Consider the following 22489-nt stretch of genomic DNA (forward strand, 5'->3'; position numbering starts at 1 on the left):
CGAATTTTCCCTTCGTGACTTGTTAGGGCTTGGTGCATCGCTATGTGCATGGGGGGCTTAAGCGATGCTGTGGTGATGCTTAGTTGCATGGGCTATGCAGTTAACCGAGCAATGCTTTGTTGGAAGCGAAAAGATTTCGAGGCGGGGCAATTCTGAAGTACCAAGTACAGTGGTACCCTGGCAGAGGCGATGGCACGGAGGGGTCAAAAGACGAGGGGCAGCAAGAGTTTGCCCAGGAAGTTTTGGTATGGGATACTTTATTAATACAAAAAAGATTCACTACCAAGTTTTGGAGACAGCATTTTTAAGCTGCCACTTGCAAGAATCACAAGCTTCATTCGTCCACATCGGCAAAGCTGAACCCGCATTTGAGCTTGTGCCTGAGTACCTCGCTCGTCACTTTTTATAGCTACCGTATTAATAAGCAGCTGCAGAAAGTTTGCAGCTGCGAGGGTCAACACCGAGTTTGCCTGTTCCTGTCAGCCCGAGAAGAGTCATAGGCGATGAGCAATAGCTGCTAATTATCGCCCCTGAAACTCTCTGCGTCATCCTTTTACATTTCTTGGATTCTATCGAACCAGGGGACCCTGAAGTGGCATATTTTTGTTTTGATCTTGCTTGTTTCCTCATATAAAGCAACGGGAGAGGGCGAGTATCACCAGACAGCCAACCCTCTATTCATACCCGCTTTCCTCCCTCTTATCTACCACATCACTACTTGCCCAATATGCCGGTCGTGACACCAGAAAAGCTAGCCAGCTTGCAGAAGCAGTCTCAAGATGTCCGAAACGTACGGAATTCGTCCCATCTGTTGGATTCAGACATAAATCCTTACTAATGACAAATAGATCTGCATCCTGGCCCACGTCGACCACGGCAAAACCTCATTAACAGATGCCTTGTTGGCCACTAACGGTATCATCTCACCCAAGTTGGCGGGAAAGATTCGATACCTGGACTCTAGACCTGATGAGCAGACCCGAGGCATCACCATGGAATCATCCGCCATCTCACTCTACTTCTCCATGCTGAGACGATCAGCCCCAGATGCTACCCCTGAGCCGAAGGAGTACTTGATCAACTTGATCGATTCGCCAGGCCACATCGACTTTAGCAGCGAGGTGTCTACCGCTTCTCGACTATGTGACGGCGCTGTCGTCCTGGTGGACGCAGTCGAAGGAGTTTGCAGTCAGACAGTGACCGTCCTCCGACAGAGCTGGATCGAGAAACTCAAGCCACTCCTAGTCATCAACAAAATCGACAGACTCATCACGGAGCTCAAGATGACGCCCCAAGAGGCATACGTTCACCTCAGCAAACTTTTGGAGCAGGTCAATGCGGTTCTGGGAAGTTTCTTCCAGGGTGAGCGAATGGAGGAGGATCTCAACTGGAGAGAGAAGATGGAAGAGCGTGTCAATGCTGCGGCTGCAACCAAGGCCTCAGCAAGTGACACTGCTTCAGAGGTAGGAGATTTGCAATTCGAAGAACTGGATGATGAGGATTTGTATTTTGCACCTGAGAAGAACAATGTCATTTTCAGCAGTGCTATTGATGGTTGGGCGTTTACCTGCAGGCAATTCGCGAGCATCTACGAGAAGAAGCTTGGTATTAAGCGAGGCATCATGGAGAGATGTCTATGGGGCAATTTTTACTTGGACCCCAAGACTAAAAAGGTGCTCGGACAAAAGCATCTTAAAGGTCGCAATCTCAAGCCCATGTTCGTCCAGCTAGTTCTCGAGCCTGTCTGGACCGTTTACCAGGCTACCCTCGGCGTTGATGGAGCCAAGGGAGATCCGGCACTCTTGGAGAAAGTCACAAAGTCACTGAACGTCACCATTGCTCCTCACATCCTTAGAGCAAGAGATCCCCGGCTTCTACTAACCACGGTATTCGCTTCGTGGTTACCTCTTTCAACTGCTTTACTGGTCTCTGTTATCGAATCACTCCCGTCGCCCCCGGTGGCACAGGCCGAGCGAATCCCCTGCGTTATCGACGACTCTCCAGATTCAGAATTTGTAGACAAGTCAGTCAGAGAAGCCATGGTCTCATTCAAGACCGACAAGTCAGACCCCGTGGTCGCATACGTCAGCAAGATGGTGTCCGTACCTGAAAGCGAGCTCCCGGAAAACAAGAGGCGTACTGGCCAAATGACTGGGGAGGAGGCGAGAGAATTGGCTCGACAGAAGCGAGCAGCAGCCGCCGCCCTGGCTGCTGCCAACACCCAAGATGACGTGGCTGGTTTGACCGATGCATTGGGGTCCGTTAATATTGATGATGTGACACCAGCCGCCGAGGAGGAAAAGATTGACCCTGAGCATTTGATTGGCTTTGCGAGAATCTTTTCGGGAACTCTCTCCGTGGGAGACACACTATACGTCATCCCGCCCAAGTGGACACCAGCCAACCCTCATGCAGCCGAGCCTCAACAAATTACCGTCAAATCACTATACATGTTTATGGGAAGGAGTCTCGAGGCTCTGGACACCGTACCAGCCGGCGTTGTCTTTGGCATTGGGGGCTTAGATGGCAAGATTCTCAAGTCAGGAACCCTCTGCAGTAAGCTTGAAGGTGCCGTGAACTTGGCAGGTATCAGCTTGGCTGGAAAGCCCATTGTTCGCGTTGCACTTGAGCCGGTCAACCCTGCAGATCTGGACAAGATGATTCAAGGATTACATCTGCTTGTTCAGAGCGATCCGTGTGCAGAGTATGAGCAGTTCGCAAGTGGAGAGCACGTCCTACTGACGGCTGGCGAACTTCATCTCGAGAGATGTCTACTAGATCTGAAAGAAAGATTCGCGCGATGTGATATCCAAGCCGGTGCACCCATCGTGCCGTACAGAGAGACGATTGTCAAGGCAGAGGAAATGCGCCCTCCCGCTAATAAGGACCTGGGTCGCGGAACTGTTGTTTCTTCTACAAGCTCGAAGCAAGTCAATCTGACCATTCGTGTGCAACCTTTGCCTACAAATGTTACCGAGTTTTTGCTCAAGAATGGTGATGCTATCAAGCGATTGCACAATGTCCGCAAGTCGGCAGAGGAGGAATCTGGAGAAGAGAGCGAGGAAGCTATCGAGGCTGATACGGAGCTTACTGCTGCCGCAAGCATATCTGCAGAGGAACTCAAGACGCAGCTGCAGAAAGAGTTGGAAACTGGAAAAGGCCGCGAAGGATGGAAAGGCCTCATTGATCGAATCGCAGGATTTGGACCAAGGCGAACGGGACCCAATCTCCTCATCGATGCCACCAAGGATGGCATCCTTCCCAAAATCTTTGCATCAACCAAGGCATCTGATGTGGCATCTGAGTCTGTCGAAAAACTTCATCCCAGCCATCTCTCCGACAAGATCACATATGCTTTCCAGCTGGCGACGGCACAGGGACCATTGTGTAACGAGCCCCTGCAGGGAGTGGCTGTCTTCGTCGAGGACGTGTCTCTTAACCTCTCAGAGGATGACATGTCCGCCCGCGATAAGCTAAACAGACTTACAGGAGAAGTCATCAAGGCGTTCCAATCATCACTCCGCGCAGGCTTCCTTGACTGGTCTCCGAGAATCATGCTCGCCATGTACACGCTCGAAATCCAGACTTCCACCGAGGTACTAGGCCGAGTATACGATGTACTTACCCGTCGCAGAGGCCGCGTGGTGGCCGAAGAGATGAAGGAGGGCACACCTTTCTTCACCATCCAAGCTATGCTGCCGGTAGCGGAGAGCTTTGGGTTTGCAGACGAGATGCGTAAGAGGACTAGCGGGGCTGCGCAGCCGCAGCTCATTTTTGCCGGATTCGAGATCCTGGATGAAGATCCATTCTGGGTGCCGTTTACCGAGGACGACTTGGAGGACCTCGGAGAATTGGCCGATAAGGAAAATGTAGCGAAAAGGTACATGGATGGCGTGCGCAAGAAGAAGGGCCTGTTGGTGGAGGGTAGGACTGTAGCCCGAGATGCGGAGAAGCAAAAGACACTCAAGAGGTAGAGGAGTCGGAGTGGATAGGCGGGTGGATAGACAGACAAACAGACAAACAGACAGGATAGCACCTGATAGAGTCAGCGGTCGACAAGCGTAAAAACAAACATGTTCCGTCTCCTCTTGTCTCCTCAACCTTGCCTTGCATTGGTTTGGAGATCAAGCTTGCTAGCCCTCTCAACCTGGGGTTAGTCCAGCACTACTCCAGAGCTCCACAGCCGCTAACACGGGGAGGCACGACGAGTGCCGAAAGCTCTGTCGGAGCAAAAGTCATTGGATGCACAAGGCGATCTAGCCAATCTAGCATCCCAAGCCTTGCTAACCGACTCCACCAGCCAGCGGATCTCACCAGCGTCGCGGCGGATCTACGAACACCAGTCAGCATGCTCCGGGTCTAGGCCAGTCCTTTTCGTGCAGTAAAGGATAGTTTGCCACTCTCTAGGTCTGATCACGAGTTTTGATCATCATGAGTCGTCGAGGCTCGGTGAACGGGGAAGAAACCTGTGACTCTTGATGCCTGCTATCTTTGGGAGAACCGGGGGATCCTTGGTCGCAGCGGGCTTGAGAGGCAAGTCCCGCCGCCCTGATGCGAATTCTGGACCGCTTCCTGTGTGCTCCTCGATCTCCAAGTCCCGTATTTGCTCGCATTGCATCGTATCGCTCTGGGTCGAGGTAATTCGCCGAGGCGGCCGCCAGCGTCTCGGCCTAAGTTGGCCGTTGGTTGGAGCCTCGAATCAGGAGTTTGGTCAAGTCATGTCCTGAATCAGGGCCTGACATTTGGGCCTGACATTTCATGCATGTCCCAGAAATAGCAGAGAGGCGGGTGGAGGCTAGCGGTTGACGGATCGCATGATTGGAGGAGGACATGTGGTGAGACCATCCAAGACACGAATTTGAAGGAAACCCTGCCGAGAGGTTGCATGTGAATAATTTTGGAGAGATTGAAGCGGGAAAGGAAAGGAAAGGAAAGCACGGCCTGTCGCTGCCTCTTGCCTGCTGCGAGTAAGAATACAACCTTAGTTGCCTTACTCTGCTCCCGTAGGTGAGACACAACAGGCAACCGCCCCAACAGTCAACTGCGGCAAGAGCGGCCCGTGGTCCTAGTCCAGCCACTCTTATCTATCACCAATTTCCTTTTGTTTGACTCTCTTTTCTTTTTCTCTCTCCTCCCTTGCGTCTCGTTTCGTGCCATCACATGCATCGCCGGTTGGTTGATTAATGACAGGACGCGCGAGTCGCCGGCCGCATGTTTCCGGGCCAGTTGCTGCATCCCCTGTTGGGATATCGATCTCCAGGCGAGTATCGGTCGCATCCTGGCCGTCAGACTCAGCGCTACGGCGTGGACACTGCGCCATCTCGAGCGGCAGCGACTTTCCCCGCATATCACACACGAAAACTGGTCCAAAGCTGGGCCAAGGCTGGGTCTGAACAGGGCCTCAGCAAGTCTTCCGAATGGAGCGACGGAAAACGGAGCGCTACTATTAGGGTTACCCACTCTTCAGCCCTGGACAAGACCAGCCTGGACCAACCGCTTTGCTTGGGCGCTCCAGTGGCGTGAGACAAACTACTAGCTGCTGTGCACTGACAGCTCCTTGCTTTTGCCCCTCTCGCGCGCCACCTCAGCTCTGTGCGCAGCTCAATCTGCCATGCTGTGAACAGAGCTTTGGAGGGCTGCGATAGGAGGGCGTCGAGAACCTGGGAAACGGACGAGTCATGCGATCTGTCGCGTCTCTACTTCGGTCCGTTGACGCGGGGGCGTTTAGGTGCCGACCCAGCCCTTTGGGAAGGTTGCCAGCTTTGCGTTGCTGATGCCAATGTACTTGTTGTTGCCGAGAATGCAGATGAGAGACATCAAAAGCTGGGGTCTGGGGTCAAAGAGCCGCTGCTCTCCCCTTGTGTGGGTCGAGACAAGCTTGACAAAGCTGGGGAGAGGTGGGCTGTTTGTCTTTTGTATTTTGGATGGCTTGATCCCGGGCTTCATAAACAGCTGAGGGACCCCCTCGTACCGCGTGCGGTGGCAAATTATATATATATTACTTTCACACCAGGCCGAGTCACCTTCTTTGTTTTTTGTTCCTCAACACATCACAGTGATGATAATATCCAAAGGCCAAATCTCTTCCAGAGACATTGAGACGATACCAATGAGCCGGGACGACATGGACAAAATGGAAGCACTAACGATTCAAATCTTCCTTCTCCTTGGCGCTGCCATGGTTTCCATAGGTGGGCGATTGTACATCCGATGGCGGCAGGTCGGAATGAAGAATCTTGGTCTTGAAGATGTGCTTGCGATTGCGGGAGTGGTAAGTAGTTCTGTGGTGCTCTCTGATGTCTTGCTCTGCACATGTACTTACATGAGTCTAGATTCTGTTTGTGCCTAATGTAGTCTTGGCGTACATTATGAACACGCAAACCCATTGGATGGGGAATCACTCTATTAGCGACAATGCCGGAACGCAGCTGAGCAGTGTCGAATATCAGACGAGGTACTATATTCCACCACTTGATCGTTCCGCCCATCATCTAACCTGCTCCAGGGAACTTGGATCGAAACTATATCTATACAGCTGGCTATCCTATTCGGCCGCGCTGTGGATGTTTAAAGCAGCGTTTCTTGCGAATGTCCTTCGTCGAACATCCGAATCCTGCAGACGACAAATGCACCAGTATATCGGCTTTGGCTTCTTGCTTGTAACATGGGTGGCAACAACGATGGCTTTCCTCCAAAGCTGTCGGCCTCTGTCTCACATGTGGCAGGTATATCCTAACCCGGGGCGATACTGTCAGCCTGCTACTTCGCCGGTGCTGGTATGGGTGTATTTCAGCTTCGATACCATCACGAATCTCTATCTAGCGTCTGCAGCCATTCCTGTCGCTACTAGAAACGATAAACCCACGTGGGAAAAACTCCAGTGGGTCGCAACGCTTGTTTGCGGGCTTCTTGCCACGGCGGCCGCAGTTGCGCGGGCTGTCATTCTGGTATCGGTGTGTTTTTCTCTGGATACTCTGATATGATGACCATCCAAAACTAACATCAATTTTTAGAACCATCATCTAAATGCAGAGCGAACTGCGGAGTCTTGGGCGATCTGGCAGATCTTCATTTATGCTGCTGCCATTGGCCTCACAGAGGTGTTTTACCATCCAGCAGGATCTCCTTCTTATCCACCTATGAGAGACATTGACGATGTCGTCTTCAACAATTATATTTACTCGGAACGGTTCTCTACTAGACAACACAGTCTCGCCGAGTCAGAGGCAACCATTGTCGTCACACCCGAGGTGACAAATTTGTATGAGAAATTCGCCGACGCGTCGATCCGGGAAATTGAGGTACAAGGCCGTCGAAACTCGGGGATTCAACGCAAAGTGGAAGTATCAGTGCTCCAGGAGAATTTTGTCATAGCTCCGGAAGGGCCATGCGAGATCTGTGGAAATTACACAAGAAGCTGGGCGAATGATGAGGATGCAAACAAACCCGAGCAGAGGAGCTCCTTTTTTGGAAGCAGCATCCATTTCCATGTGCCAAAATATGGCATTAATCACAAGGAACTGCATGAATCGGCGTTTTAACTTGGCTATTTTTATGATGCTTTTAGCGTTACATCGGAGTTTGTTCATCAATTGGTCTATGATACGGATGGGTGTTGGGACTGGATAACTATTTATGGAATTGGGATTAATCGGGTTTTAAGAGATATCTCCTTGTTTCTATATCACTTTGATGTTGAATGAAGACAAAGAATTGTCATCACGCTGTCTTTTGTTACTTTTTTGTTTTTATTGTTAGTCAACTAGGAATGCAGTCTAAAGGTATACGATGTTGCCTCCTTTGTTGAGATATCTTTTTATTTCCACATATCTCCGTCAAATTTTCTTTCCTCTAGCAATGGCATCGATTTCTTGTACTATTCTTTTCTCAGTGTTTACGATTGCCATATTAGCAGCCATGGTCACGACTCGTGCTCAGGCCAGGGCTCTAAGTGGCAGCAGCGCAAATACTGCATCCCAGCCCATATACTATGAGAGTGAGGATGACTCTGGGTTCGAGTCGGCGAATGAAGATGGCGACGACGAATACAGGCCTCGGGCTGCTTCGAGGCGCTCCCGGTCAGCACTAACAGATCAATCCGAAGATGAAAACGAAGATGAGATCGATGAAGATGAGATCGATGAAGATGAGATCGATGAAGATGAGATCGATGAAGATGAGATCGATGAAGATGAGATCGATGAAGATGAGATCGATGAAGATGAGATGATAATGGTACAAATTCCTGGTCAGAATGCCACTGAATCCAGGTCATTGTTACAAGCTACTAATGGCGATTTTTCTCCTTCTTCATCGGACCAGGAGACGACAATTCAGTCAATCGAGCCACCAGACGACGTCCAAGCAACAGCGCAAGAAGGCACTTACCATCAAGAAGACATCCCCCATGATGTTGTACCGAAAAACAGGCAATCTAACAGTCTAACATTCTTTGAAGAGCAGTGTGAATCAGGACCCCCTTCCTTCAAAGACCTTGTACAGCTCGAATTCTTCCAGACTTTCCCTCACGACCCCGCAGCTACCCTATGCAAGAAACATTTCTTGCAGCTTGCTGAAGTATGGTTTCAACGTCGACAAGGACATACGGAAAAGACAATTTACCAACTCAGTCAGAAGTATCCATATAGTAGAGTGGAAAGCTTGCTTAATTACACACGAGATTGGAGTATTTTACAGCAGGTTATATGGGACGAGCCGTGGCGACAGATGCCGCATGAGGCGTTTATGAAGTTTTTGCGGGAGCAGTTGCATTGGGCGGAAATTGAACTTCGTGAGCGGCGGTTCAGAGCTATCGTTAAGACAGGGAAACGCCCGAGATGTACTTTGGAGAATTGCGGCGTGCTATGTTGTGTGCATTGTCTTGCGGAAAAGAATAATGGAGGTGATTTGTATGAGTGGGTGAAAGAGGCGAGGGCAGAGGGTCGGCATGGGGAGTGGCAGGATGAAGATAACGCTGCGGTTGGGGAATGGAAGAGGAGGGGGATTGAAGAGGAGGGTGAGAGAATTGATATACGGCCAGAGTATGTGAGTGTGGGAGGGCTGCATTTCATTGTGGACGTGTGTAATGGGAAGACGATGATTCGATTCCAGTGAGTATCTGGCTTTTGTTTGTTTGTCTCGTTGGCGAGTCGGATTTTGATGGAGGTTTTGAGCCGACCGATGGTGTTTTGTTGGTGATGTAGGAGTTCGGGGGCTGCATTTCATGAGGGACGGCAGAACTGGACGCTTGGGATGCTTCATAAGTATTTTTATGATCGGGCTGGGACATTTGATTTGGATGGATGTTGTTTGGACAGGGATAATTGTGCCTGTACAAATGTGTCGTTGGAGCGATAATATGTGCTTGAGTATGAGGTCAGCTAGAAGCGAATGATACATACCCAGAATGCAGAGCTTCTCTCTCTCTCTCTCTCTCTCCCTCTCTTTTTTTTCTTTATCGCAAGATATTCGGGGCTTCTCTCCTATCTCGGCGTTTGATATTGTTACTGTAACAGAGCTGCATTTCATGTACCCCTCTTTTTTAACTCATGGAACCTTGCTAAAGTAAATGGCTAGATGTAATTGAGCCCGCTTCAAGGCAAAATCCACATACAAACTACCACCACTTTATGCATCCTACAGAATCCATAAAAGCTGCTGGATGAGTGTATCGCTCCTCTTATTACAAGTTAGGCATTAATGCTGCTGGCTGGGCCCCGGTAATGCCCGATACTTGACGCCTGATATACACAGCCCATGAGGCTGAATCTAGGCGCCCTGTCGGGCAATGCTTGATAATCATTGGCTACATCACAGCGAATGGTAATAGACAAACAGGAATAGCTGCAGCAGCCAAAGAGCAATAAAATCTTGCATATACCCCTCTTCGTGACCGTTTGATCATTCCTAACAGCCGCACACAAGCGTAGCTGAGATGGCTACGCAAACGGCTAAAGAGATCAAAACTCACAATGAGTACACAGTGGGATGGGTGTGTGCCCTCCCAAAGGAACTAACCGCGGCAACAGCCATGTTGGATCAGAGACATGGCGCCCTACCGAAACCTGCAAATGATTCGAATACATACACTCTGGGGTCAATTGGCAAACATAACGTAGTTATTGCTTGTCTACCCAAAGGTCATATCGGCAACAATTCAGCTGCAACTGTTGCAACCCAAATGGTATCTACTTTTCCGTCCGTCAGATTTGGTTTGATGGTTGGCATCGGCGGCGGCATTCCACCGAAGGTCAGACTTGGTGATGTTGTCGTCAGTACTCCTGTCGGCAGCTTTCCTGGAGTGGTCCAGTGGGATTTCGGCAAGGCGACGGATGGTGGCTTCGAGCGGACTGGGTCATTGAACAACCCTCCATCCTCACTTCTCACAGCCATAACAGCATTGGAAACAGAGCATGATCTAGTGGGATCCAAGATACCAGAGTATCTGGATGAGTTGAAACAGAAATGGCCCAGATTGGTGACAAGATATCTCAAGTCCGGCTCAATGAAAGACGTTTTGTTCAGGGCAGACTATGTTTGCGAGAGCACCGCGGAGCACGACATCATTTCCAACAGTGATGCGGAAGACAAAGAAGAAGAAGAAGGAGGAGGAGAAGAAGAAGAAGAAGAAGAAGAAGAAGAGAGCTGTCGGTTTTGCGATAAGACCAAAGCTATACAGAGAACGCCTCGAGATATGCGTGTCCACTATGGCCTGATCGCTTCGGGCAATCAAGTCATTAAGAGTGCCACTCACCGAGATAAACTTAACAAAGATCTTAGTGGCAAACTTCTCTGCATTGAAATGGAAGCTGCAGGGCTTATGAACAACTTCCCATGCATTATCATACGGGGAATTTGTGACTATGCTGACTCGCATAAAAACAAAGATTGGCAAGAGTACGCTGCAGCTATAGCAGCGGCATTTGCAAAAGAGCTTTTAGGCTATGTACAGCCCAGCGACGTTGATGGAGAGCGCACAGTCAAAGACATTCTTGGTGACGGTTAGCTAATTTCATATTACCTATATTGGGCTGATTTACTAACAATAAAACAGTTCATACGAGCGTATCAGCAACAAGGCTTGACGTTTCAAACATAAAATCTAACTTGGATAATGACATGAACCTCCAGATCCTCGATTGGATCACCTCAATTGACTACGGCCCTCAACAGAGCGACTTCTTCAATAGGCGGCAGCCAGAGACTGGGCAATGGCTCCTTGACTCCACAGAGTATCGGGCTTGGTTAGGGACTGAGAAGCAGACACTCTTCTGCCCAGGAATCCCTGGAGCTGGGAAGACTATTCTGACTTCCATCGTGGTTGACCATCTTGAAAATACATTTAAAGCTCCAAAAATTGGCATTGCTTACATTTACTGCAACTATAAGCGCCAAGAAGAGCAGGTAATAGAGAAACTACTCTCAAATCTACTGAAGCAATTGAGTCGAGGACAGCATCCTCTCCCAAACTGTGTGAGGGACATGTATAGCGAACATAATTATAAGCGGACCAGGCCTTCACTCAGCAAGATCCAGAAAGTTCTTCACTCAGTGGTGGAGATGTTCTCGAGAGTTTTCATTGTTGTTGACGCGCTTGATGAATGCCAAAATTCCAATGGTTGTCGGCAAAACCTATTTACAGAGCTCTTCAACCTCCAGGAGAAATGCGAAGTGAATCTCTTTGTGACATCGAGATTCATTCCAGATATTGTTGACCGTTTCACAACGGCCAGCATATCACTAGAGATTCGTGCAAGCACCGATGATATACAGACATACCTAAAGAATCACATCTCTCAACTGCCGATTTTAAGCCAACAGAAAGATGAACTACAAAAAGAGGTTGTGACTGTAATCTCAGAAGCTGTTGATGGAATGTACGTTTCTAAGTCAACGCAAAGAGCAACTTGGGCATTGACACTGTATAGGTTTCTTTTAGCACAGATCTATTTAAAGTCACTAAGCGACAAGATAACAACAAGAGATATCAAAGATGCATTGAAAGGCTTCCAGAAGTCAATCTCGGGACCCGAGGAGAAAGATCAGGCCAAGATCCTTGCCGATGCATACAATCAAACAATGCTGCGAATCAACGGACAGCAACCCGGATTTAAAGACCTTGCCCATAAGGTTCTATCGTGTATCATTTGCGCAGAGCGACAGCTCACTATAACGGAACTCCAGCACGCGCTTGCTGTTGAGGTTAATGATACAGAACTCGACGAAGATAATCTTCCAGCAATCCAAGTCATGGTCTCGGTATGTGATGGATTAGTCATAGTCGACGACGATAGTAACATCATTCGATTGGTCCATTATACAACGCAGCAGTACTTCGACCAAACACGAGAAAGCTGGTTTCCTAATGCAGAGATTATTATGACAGAGATTTGCATCACCTACCTCCTATTTAATGCGTTCGAAAGCGGGCCCTGCCACACAAACGAGGAGTTTTTAATGCGGATGAATCTCAATCCTCTTTACAATTATGCGGCTCAAAATTGGGGGCATCATGCGCGGAAGGCCTTTAGGTTGTCCAATAAGGTCAAGGAGCTTCTAGAATGTGAGGCGAAGGTGTATGCATCAATTGAGGCACTGATAACGTTTGGGTATAATGACAAAGAATATCACAAAATGACAAGCCTTCACTTATCTGCCTTCTTTGGTATCAAAGAAGCGGCCAAAGTCCTTCTCGAGAAAACAGCGGATGTCGACACAAACGATCATACTGGAGCAACGCCGCTATCATGGTCAGCACGTAACGGGCACGAGGCTGTTACTAAGTTACTGCTTGCCACATCAAGTATCAAAGTTAACTCCAGGGATAGATACGGCCGTACGCCGCTATTATGGGCAGCACAGAACGGGCACAAAGCTATTGTCAAGCAACTACTTGCAATGCCTGACGTCGAAATTAACTCGAAGGACTGGGGAGGAGATACACCTCTATCAATAGCAATAAGCAGAGGGCACGAAGCTATTGTTAAGTCACTGCTTGCGATGCCTAGCATTAAGGTTAACACTACGGATATAAGTGGCTGGACACCGCTATCAATGGCAATAAGCAGAGGGCACGAGGCTGTTATCAAGCTACTGCTTATGGTGCCTAGCATTGAAGTTAACACTATGGATCCAGGCTGCCGGACACCGCTATGGGTAGCAGCAAGTGAAGGGCACGAGGCAGTTGTTAAGCTACTACTTGCGTTACCTAGCATTAATGTTAACTCTACGGATTCAAGTGGTCAAACACCCTTATCAGCAGCATCAAATGGAGGACATGAAGCTGTTGTTAAATTACTGCTTACAGTGCCTAGCATTGAGGTTAACTCTACGGATCTAAGTGGCCGGACACCGCTATGGTTGGCAGCAAATGGAGGGCACGAGGCAGTTGTTAAATCTCTGCTTGCGATACCTAGCATCAAAATCAACTCTACGGATTCAAGTGGCCAGACACCCTTATCAGCAGCATCAAATGGAGGACATGAGGCTGTTGTTCAGCTCTTGCTTGCAGATAAAGCAGGGCGAGAGGAAGAGTCTATTATTAATCTACTGCTTATGGCTGGAGCAGACCCGAGTATCCGGAACGTATATAACCAGACGCTGCTACAGGAGGCAGTAGAGCGAGGGCAAGAGTCTTCTATCGGTCTATTACTTAAGGCTGGAGCAGACCCGAATCTCCGGAACAAATATAATGGCCAGACGCCGCTATGGGCAGCAGTAAGGCGAGGGAAAGAGTCTATTATTAATCTACTGCTTACGGCTGGAGCAGACCTGAATATCCGGAACGTATATAACCAGACGCCGCTGCAGGAGGCAGTAGAGCGAGGGCAAGAGTCTGTCGTTAGTCTATTACTTGAGGCTGGAGCAGACCCGAATCTCCGGAATAAATATAACGGCCAGACGCCGCTATGGGCAGCAGTAAGGCGAGGGAAAGAGTCTATTATTAATCTACTGCTTATGGCTGGAGCAGACCCGAATATCCGGGATAAATGTAACCAGACGCCGCTGCAGGAGGCAGTAGAGCGAGGGCAAGAGTCTGTTGTTAGTCTATTACTTAAGGCTGGATCAGACCTAAGCCCTGAGGGTCATCACACCCGGATACTATTATCTACCGCAGCACGTTGTGGGTACACAGCTGTTATTAAGATATTACTCGCAGCTGGAGTAAACCCAGATATTGAAGATATATCGTGTCATGGTCAAACACCGTTGTGGATAGCCCAAAAACTTGGGCATACAAAAATTGTTAACCTGCTCACCAACAAGGGTACTAACATCAACTTAGTAGGTAAGGATAACAAGGCAGAGCTGCTAACAACTGTTGGGACTGAACGAAAGCGGAAGTACGAGGAGATAGAATAGGGCAGGTGCAGTACAAACATTGAATATTGGTACAATTTAGTCGATGGCAACATGGCAAGCCATATATATATAGTATACACCAATGCCATTTGATACGTCAACATTTTCCTACCTGATATTTTTCCTGTAATTCAGGGTATTGTGCCTCTCGACACGATGAAATATGCGTATGAAGTCTCTCATCTGTTTGTTTGTTTGTTGTATATTAACGACCCCGCTGATGAAGCAGCATAATCCTATGTGGGCAAAGAGGTCGGCCTGAGCTAGCTACGTAGGTATTATTACTCCTATAATACAAACATAGACCATTCTAGGCACGCCGGCTGATATAGGAAATAACAAAAAAAACTAGGAAAACCTTTCTGCTCTATGAGAAGGGGGAAAAAACCTAGAAGTAAATACCTTCAAAAAGGCAGCGTAGTCCTTAATATATAAAAGCCCTCCTCTTTTAAATTTAGTTATTATTGTTGTATAATATAGATTGGCTGGAAAGGTATAGGTAGTTTTTGCTGTAATGTGACCTTTTCTGGCAGCCTGTCCGCCCAGATCGGTGGATATTTGGTTTTTCGCTAGTGTAGTTGCTTATTTGGAGGCTGTAGGCCGGAACCTTAGTTAGTAGCCGCGGTGTAGCGTACGCAGCCGGGGGAGAAGCGTATAGCTAGGTTGGATATAGTTATAGAAGGTTGGCGAAGGCGTAAGGTTAAGGTAAAAGGTTGGAAGTTGTGGCTGGAGTAGCAGCTGTGGCCGGAGCTGGGTTTCGGAGAGAGCCAAGTCCCTCGACGGAGAAGAGGCTTATAAAAGAGACGATGCTCCTTCTTTTTCTATACCCCCCAGTATAGAAAAAGAAGATTAAGCGTCTCGTAGTTGAGCGAAGGAGGTAAGGAACTCTCAAAATTCCCTCCTTCTGTGTGCTGTTAAGGGTTACCAAGCCTTAGCAGCCATTTTTGGTGTAGGGGCCCTATAACTACCCCGCTGCTGCTGGGGCACCACTAACAGCAGCAAAATCGGGGAGATGTTTACAGGGGAGAGTTGAAGTCTCTCATCATGTCAATGATGATATCCTTCTAGGGTAATCAGTCAATCAGCCAAAAGCGCAATGACATCAAATGGCGTGGACCCTGGCCCCCACAAGTGGCACGTGCTCCGGCCGCGAATCGGAGCCCTCGAGACAAACAGGATTTGTGGGGCCCGTTGAAGGTGCGAGAAACCTGCTAGTTCTAATAATTCTGAGTACGTATCACTGCATTGTGGCCATCCAGAAGCCTGGAAACTGCCTTGATTCCTCCCCCAGGCTGCAGCGTGCCCACCCGCTAAAATCGCCCGCTAAAGCACCTAAGCAAATCAACCGGAAAGAACCAGTAAGATGTTGGCCTGGATTCCTCCAAGTCCCCTTCCAAGTTGCCAAAAGGGTTGACATAAGCTCTTTTTTTCCAGCTTGGGCTTGGTGGCAGGCGCTCTTCCAAAACCACTTGCCGTTTCTTCTTCGTTCGCCTTTTGGGACCGTGGCTGGACGCGACGATTTTTTTCTCCCTCTTCGATCCATCGTCATTTGGTATAGCCGACTCTGACTCTGGTGAAGCAGCATTAGCTTCCAATCTCATTCTTACTAATCTTGTATTCTTTTTTCCAGCTGTCGTTCGACATCGTCACATATTCTCTCTCTTCATTTCTTGTAATCGACTTTATTTCTTTTTTTCCAAACCAGAGTCCGCCGTCTTCCAGTCTCTCACGAGCACCGCCACTCCTTCGTTCTATTTTGAAACCTCGTTCAAACGGCTTTTTCGCCTCCCCCGCCACCCGCTGCCGTCATCGCCCTGTCGCGACCCTGTCCAGCCCAGCATTAAGTCCGGCCTCTGCCTGTCACTCTCTGCCATCGTCGCGTGCCCGCCATCGGCCGGTTTCCAAGGCTCCAAGGCAGTCTTCCCACGAGAACCGGCTAGGCAGAGCCCCTCGGCTGAAAAGGCGCAACACCCCTGAGCCGAGCCGCCTGATCTGATCTCTCCACCAAACCCGGGTTTCGCCTTTTTCTACTTTTTGCGCACTCGAGATTCCCGCCTGTTTGATGCCGCCATCATGCCTCTCCTCAGTGGAAAGGGCAACAAGTTCAAGGTCGACCCGCCCAAGATCCGCATCGAAAAGGTCACCATAGAGCGTCCCGCGCCTCCGAAGCCCAAGCCCAAGCCTACAGCTCGACCCACGCTCTCGTCGTCTGCGCGATCATCGCCCGTCCGCAGACTCTCGCCCAAGGCTCCCTCGGCCTCTGCGGCGTCGTCAGCGTCTTCCAGAGCAAAGAGCAGCTCGCCGTACCCCTCTTCAGCCGACGAGAGGCGCCTCGACCTGCACCGCAAACGCAAGGCCATCAGCGCGTCACAACGCCGTTCACCTGCCAGCGACCGCATCGAGTTCGACAAGGACAGCGACGCCGAAGACGATGGGTGGATGGACTTGGATTCGCACAAGCGCCAGCGCAAGGCCACCAGCGAGAGCAAGTCGGTCGATTCGAATCGCAAGCTGAAGAGCGCCCGAGCGTTTGAGCGGAAGGATGAAAGGCTGCAGTTCATCCATGCCGTTGACGTTGCCTCTCTCGAGCACAAGTGCGTTCCCATCATGGGAGCGTCCAAGGAGGATGTGGCCATTGAGCTTCAGTATCCCACTCTGCAGCGCCGAGAAAAGTCAGTCAATTTTTGTCACACCTCCATTTGGTTTGATTCCACTGGCCCCCCCACCCCACCTCTGTCAAGCTCCCTGTCTTTCAGTCAAATTGCCATGGTCTATTTTCTAACAAGAAAACAGGTTTGAGCTCGTTTGGGGCAAGGACAAGATCGATGCCGTGGAAGCGAGTATACGCATAGTACGCCTGGTTGCTGAAACCTATCTCACCGACGTCGAAGCCGAGCCCTTTACCAACCAGACCAACGGATTTATTCGACGACTCGAAAAGGCCTCGAATCGCAATATTCAGGATCTGGCGGGCTTCAAGGCCGCCCTACGCGAGTACAACGAGACGCTCCTCGCCCTTGTTGAGGATGGCGTCGTTTCCAAGAATCTCGAAAACCTCCACGACCTGCCCCCGCATCTCGCAGCCTTTATCCTCGACCAGATCTATGATCGTACAGTGGCTCCCAAGGTGGAACTTCTTTCAAAGTACGAAAACGGAACAGACTATGTCTATGGCGAGCTTCTCCACCCCTTCATCACCAAGCTCCTCGTCGAGCAGGCCAAGATGACATCCGATCAAGTCTTTGTCGATTTGGGCTCGGGCGTGGGCAACGTCGTTTTGCAGGCGGCGCTCGAGGTCGGATGCGAGAGCTGGGGCTGTGAGATGATGGAGAATGCCTGCAACCTCGCAGAGGCTCAAGAGAAAGAGTTTCATGCACGATGTCAGCTTTGGGGCCTGCAGCCGGGCGAGGTGCACATCGAGCGGGGTGACTTCCGCAAGAACACCTCGATTCACGATGCCCTGAAGCGGGCCGATGTTGTGCTCGTCAACAACAAGGCGTTCACTTCGCAGCTCAACGAGGACTTGATCCGCATGTTCCTCGATCTCAAGTCGGGATGCAAGATCATCTCGCTGAAATCCTTTGTGGCCGACTCCAAGAGCAGCCACAACATCAACGACGTGGGAAGCACCATCCTTGAGGTCGAGGAGTGCACGTATCCCGAAGGCTACGTCAGCTGGACCAATGCCGGCGGGCAGTACTATATCTCCACGCGGAAATAGACTAATTAGAGCTTCATCAGCACTGCATAAAGATGTTATGTTGAGTATTGTAGAATATAAACCATCAAGTACAAATCGGGAATATGGGTATTTGTTTTCTCTCTCTTCTTTGGACTGAGAGCGTTTGGGTTAACGGCTTTGGAGGATAATCTTTTGTTTGAACGAATTGTAGTCATCGGCAGCGAGACAAACGCGCTGGTAGATGATGGGATGAAAACAGACTTAACAGTACAAATGAATATGAAAGAGACCATCCTTACCGCCATGAGGAGAACAGAGTATTTCCTCTCTCCCCATTCTACCGCCCCTTTCCTAACGTGGGCTCGTTTGCGAGATTCATGGCGTCGGCCTCTTGACCCATTCTCTGCATCCATCTGTCGATGAGCTCTCTGTTTTCCTTCTTAAGCCGGTCCCTCTCCTTTTCCGCCATGGAGAGTTGTAGATTCAGCGCAATCATCTCGTCTTGGACTTGCTATACGTGGTATTAGTGATTACTTGATTAAAAAGGTGGAGACTGTCGTATAAATAGATTAGATCAAATACCTCGACTAGTTTCCGCTTCTCTCTGAGCTCGTATTCCCGGTCGTTTACCTTGGTGGCGAGAGTTGTGCGCTCACCGGTGAGATCTCTGATGGATTTCGAGTCCTGCTTCGTTTTTGAACGCAGCTTGTCTAGTTCCTCTTCCGCAGTCCGCAGTCGTACCTCTGCTACGCCCTTGGAACGCAGAGCCTCGGCCAAGTCAAGACGAAGCTGGGCGACGCCGGGATCGTTGGCTGCTGCCTCGCTTGGTTGGAGGGCCGGCGATCTTGACCGGTTGTTCCCCAGACTAGCGATGTGAGATTCCAAGGCGAGCTTCTCAGCTTCTAGGGATGAGATGCGGTCTGCCATCTGTGAGCCTGAGAAGATGGTTAGCTGTGCGGCTCTAGATAATGTGGACGAGTCAGTTGGGCGAACAGGCTTGGACGAGCTCCATATTGACGGGGGTGTTGAGCTCTGATTCCCTCAGGGAAGAGAGATATTCGTCCCTCCAGTTTGGCATTTTTGTAAGCAAGTTTGTGAATAAGTCTGTGTGGGAACTGTGTATTCCGGTGAGGTGTCTATGAGAGATTTCACGCAAAAGTCTGTTTGAATGAAAAGAATATTATTCGTTGATGAGACGGAACAAACTGGACTTGAACTTGGTGGGGTTTTCAGTGCTTCGCTGTACTTGCTTTTTGGAGGATGATGCAAGCAGCAAAGCCACAGGCAAGGCAGCCTCTCCTTCCCCTTGTTTAGCCGACGAATAGCCTCGCCTCCCATTGGCCGAAGCTATGGCTAGCTCTGGGTCGTCGAACCTCATCCACAGCTTGTCACTCACTAACTTGATCCATCTCATACTCATACCGCTACATGGGATCACGTAATATCGCTTCTTCATCGGTCGTCATGAGAGTGAGATGAGATAGAACAGCAGCATGGACACGCTTCACGCAAGAGCCGACTGGGAGCGCGTGGGCGACAAGTGGTTCCGCAAGACGGAGCAGTATACCGCCGTCTTTGGCCAGGATCTGGATCTCGATGGCTTCATTGTGACGGGCGCGCCGTATGCCGGTGCTCTGGCGCTGTGGCGGGACGACACGAAGCTGCAGGCTCACAAGACGGGACAGTCGACGAAGCCGGCGATTGACATCTACAGCCTGGCGGGCAAGAAGCTGCGGACGATATCGTGGGACAGCGGCGCCATCAAGGGCCTGGGATGGTCGGAGGACGAGTCGTTGCTGGTTGTGGCAGCGGATGGCAATGTGAGGTGCTATGATATGCAGGGGGATTTCAGCCATTTCTCTCTGGGAAACGGGTCGGATAACTACGGAGTTGAGTCGTGCCGGTAAATGCTACAACTTGTGAGGCCAACTGAGGCGAGGGGAGAGCTGAAACGATGACATCTAGGTTCTACGATAATGGCATGGTGGCCCTGCTTGGGAACAACACACTGGTGACAGTCTCGTCGTATTCGGAGCCGCGGCCAAAGGTGCTTGCGTCTGTGCCGGCGGGGGAGATTCATTCATGGGCCATCGTTGCGCCGAATCACACGTTGTCTCGCTCCGTGGAAGTATTGCTCAGCATCGGGGCGACTGTGTACGTGGTTGACGCTACGGACTGCGAGGACCGGTTCCTGGATGTTGGGCCGTTTTCACACATAAGTGTTTCACCGGATGGTCGCTTTGTCAACTTGTACGGCAAGAATGGCAAGGCGCACGTCATCTCGAGCGATTTCCAGGAGAGGCTGTTTGAGCACAACTCGAATTCGAATACCCCTCCCAAATATGTAGAGTGGTGTGGTAGCGATGCCATTATTGCTTGGGAAGATGAGGTCCATGTCATCGGACCGGGCGATGAGTCTTCGTCTTACATCTACGACAGCACCCGAGTGCACGTCATGTCTGGTAAGACGATATTCAGATCCTTCGATACCAAATTCTATACGCTAACAAGAGAATAGAGCATGACGGCGCTAGGTTAATAACAAACGACTTTTGCGAGTTTCTTGAGAGAGTGCCTGACGACACTCTTCAGGCGTTTGGTGCCGCCTCAGAATCATCCCCTGCATCTATTTTGCTGGATGCTGTGAGACAACTTGAGCTCCAATCACCCAAAGCAGACGATTATATCCAACTCATTCGGCCCAACCTGACTGAAGCTGTCGATACTTGCGTTAATGCCGCCGGTCGAGAGTTTGACCCGCAATGGCAGAAGCGACTGCTCAAGGCTGCCTCTTTTGGCAAATCGGTGCTTGACATTTACAACAGCGACGAGTTTGTCGACATGTGCGAGACTCTGCGTGTTCTCAACGCCGTACGGAGCTACGAGATTGGAATGCCCTTGTCTTTTCAGCAGTACCACAGGTTGACGCCTGAGCGACTCATTCAACGACTCATTCAGCGGCACGAGTATTTACTGGCACTAAAGATTGCTGGCTACTTGAAGCTGCCAACAGACCGCATCTATGTTAGCTGGGCATCTACCAAGGTCCGTGTGGGTGCTCAAGATGACGATACCATCTGTCGACTGGTTGTAGAGAGGCTCTCTGGCAAGCCTGGTATCTCGTTTGAGGAGATTGCAAGAGCTGCATATCATGAAGGACGAAGCCGGTTAGCTACGGAGCTTTTGAATCATGAACCAAGGGGAGGAAGGCAGGTGCCTCTTCTGTTGGATATGGAAGAGGACGAGTTGGCTCTGGACAAGGCCATCGAAAGCGGCGACACAGACCTCATTCTCTTTGTTCTCGCAAAGCTCAAGAAGAAACTGCCCTTGGCGTCATTCTTCCGAGTGATTAATGTTCGGCCAACAGCAACGGCACTGGTAGAGTCGGCAGCTTTGTTGGAAGGAGATAACACCCTTCTCAAGGACATGTACTACCAAGACGATAGGCGAATTGATGGTGCCAACGTGTTCATCCGCGAGTCGCTTCGACAGCCTGATGCTCGTACTGCATCAGACAAGCTGGCTCTTGCGGCCAAGCTCCTCTCCGAGTCAAAGGATAACGCGGCAGAAGTATATGTGCTCAAGGAGACGACGCAACTCCTCCGTGCACAAGAGGCGCTAGACCGTGACCTAACGGACTCATTCTCAGGACTAAGCGTTAACGAGACGATATTCAAGCTTATTCGACTCGGCTATCACGGGAAAGCGAAAAAGATTCAGAGCGACTTCAAGGTCCCAGAGAAGGTTGTATGGTGGATTAGGTAAGTCATTGTGTCTTGTCCCGATTTTTATGTGATACACAGAGACATGACGGGCTGACTGGCGGCGGGCGTTTTGCCCTTTCCCGTCCGATAGGCTTCGGGCACTTGTCGCAAAGCGAGAATGGGGTGAGATTGAGGATATCGCAAAGGCTAAAAAGAGCCCGATCGGATGGGCGGTAAGTTTTGAGTTTCTTACATGTCACATCCTACCGATCCGAGCCACATGGAGGGAGTGTGAGACTGCAGGCTGTATGGTGTGGGAGTAAACGATAAAAGCAGCTAACGAGTCTATTTGGCAGCCCTTCTTTAACCTTACGCTGCAAGCAGGTAACCCTCGCTTGGCGGCCGTGTTTATACCCAAGTGTACTGGTTTGGAGCCCGGGGAGACAATTACCATGTATGAGAAGTGCGGGATGCGAGTCAAGGCTGCGGAGGAGGCTGTCAAGCTGAAAGCTGCAGCGGCGTATGAGAGACTGCTGGAGGCAGCGGGCAGAGATACGACTGAAGGGAGGGAGATTGAGCGGGTTGGCGGTACGGTGTTTAAGAAGTAATGATGCATTGTGGTAGATTACATGTTTAGATTTGCTCTGGGGTTGGTTTTGGGGATTGAGATGGTTGTATATGAGTATGACGACTTGAGTAATGAAGATATTTTTTTGATATGTTGGAATGAGAATGTTGCTTG

General features: G+C 49.9%; 7 protein-coding genes across 7 annotated transcripts; 6 read left to right on the forward strand and 1 right to left on the reverse strand.

The window, feature by feature from the left end:
• Positions 1–727: 727 nt before the first annotated feature.
• On the forward strand, positions 728–3974 carry TRIVIDRAFT_66536 (uncharacterized protein; the record flags this gene model as incomplete). The annotated part of the gene is made up of 2 exons (XM_014096348.1): positions 728–790; positions 849–3974. 2 exons carry the CDS (start codon positions 728–730, stop codon positions 3972–3974), a joined length of 3189 nt encoding a protein of 1062 aa, XP_013951823.1.
• Positions 3975–6053: 2079 nt separating this feature from the next.
• TRIVIDRAFT_231906 (uncharacterized protein) lies at positions 6054–7837 on the forward strand (the record flags this gene model as incomplete). Its single annotated transcript, XM_014096349.1, has 4 exons — positions 6054–6271; positions 6333–6454; positions 6506–6953; positions 7014–7837. The coding sequence occupies 4 exons, from the start codon at positions 6059–6061 to the stop codon at positions 7539–7541; spliced, it is 1311 nt and encodes a 436-aa protein (XP_013951824.1).
• An 80-nt stretch (positions 7838–7917) lies between these two features.
• TRIVIDRAFT_226578 (uncharacterized protein) lies at positions 7918–9114 on the forward strand (the record flags this gene model as incomplete). Its single annotated transcript, XM_014096350.1, has 1 exon — positions 7918–9114. One exon carries the CDS (start codon positions 7918–7920, stop codon positions 9112–9114), a length of 1197 nt encoding a protein of 398 aa, XP_013951825.1.
• An 820-nt stretch (positions 9115–9934) lies between these two features.
• TRIVIDRAFT_160183 (uncharacterized protein) lies at positions 9935–14361 on the forward strand (the record flags this gene model as incomplete). Its single annotated transcript, XM_014096351.1, has 5 exons — positions 9935–11000; positions 11054–11876; positions 11928–13033; positions 13160–13488; positions 13735–14361. The coding sequence occupies 5 exons, from the start codon at positions 9935–9937 to the stop codon at positions 14359–14361; spliced, it is 3951 nt and encodes a 1316-aa protein (XP_013951826.1).
• Positions 14362–16413: 2052 nt separating this feature from the next.
• TRIVIDRAFT_216816 (uncharacterized protein) lies at positions 16414–18340 on the forward strand (the record flags this gene model as incomplete). The annotated part of the gene is made up of 2 exons (XM_014096352.1): positions 16414–17033; positions 17155–18340. The coding sequence occupies 2 exons, from the start codon at positions 16435–16437 to the stop codon at positions 18080–18082; spliced, it is 1527 nt and encodes a 508-aa protein (XP_013951827.1).
• Positions 18341–18366: 26 nt separating this feature from the next.
• TRIVIDRAFT_76043 (uncharacterized protein) lies at positions 18367–19168 on the reverse strand (the record flags this gene model as incomplete). Its single annotated transcript, XM_014096353.1, has 3 exons — positions 18367–18554; positions 18626–18978; positions 19037–19168. The coding sequence occupies 3 exons, from the start codon at positions 19119–19121 to the stop codon at positions 18381–18383; spliced, it is 612 nt and encodes a 203-aa protein (XP_013951828.1).
• A 284-nt stretch (positions 19169–19452) lies between these two features.
• TRIVIDRAFT_76046 (uncharacterized protein) lies at positions 19453–22465 on the forward strand (the record flags this gene model as incomplete). The annotated part of the gene is made up of 5 exons (XM_014096354.1): positions 19453–19946; positions 20009–20505; positions 20562–21804; positions 21899–21980; positions 22104–22465. 5 exons carry the CDS (start codon positions 19537–19539, stop codon positions 22353–22355), a joined length of 2484 nt encoding a protein of 827 aa, XP_013951829.1.
• Between the last annotated feature and the right edge of the window lie 24 nt (positions 22466–22489).

The sequence above is a fragment of the Trichoderma virens genome (assembly GCF_000170995.1).
Source record: "Trichoderma virens Gv29-8 chromosome Unknown TRIVIscaffold_88, whole genome shotgun sequence".
Taxonomy (NCBI): Eukaryota; Fungi; Ascomycota; class Sordariomycetes; order Hypocreales; family Hypocreaceae; genus Trichoderma; species Trichoderma virens.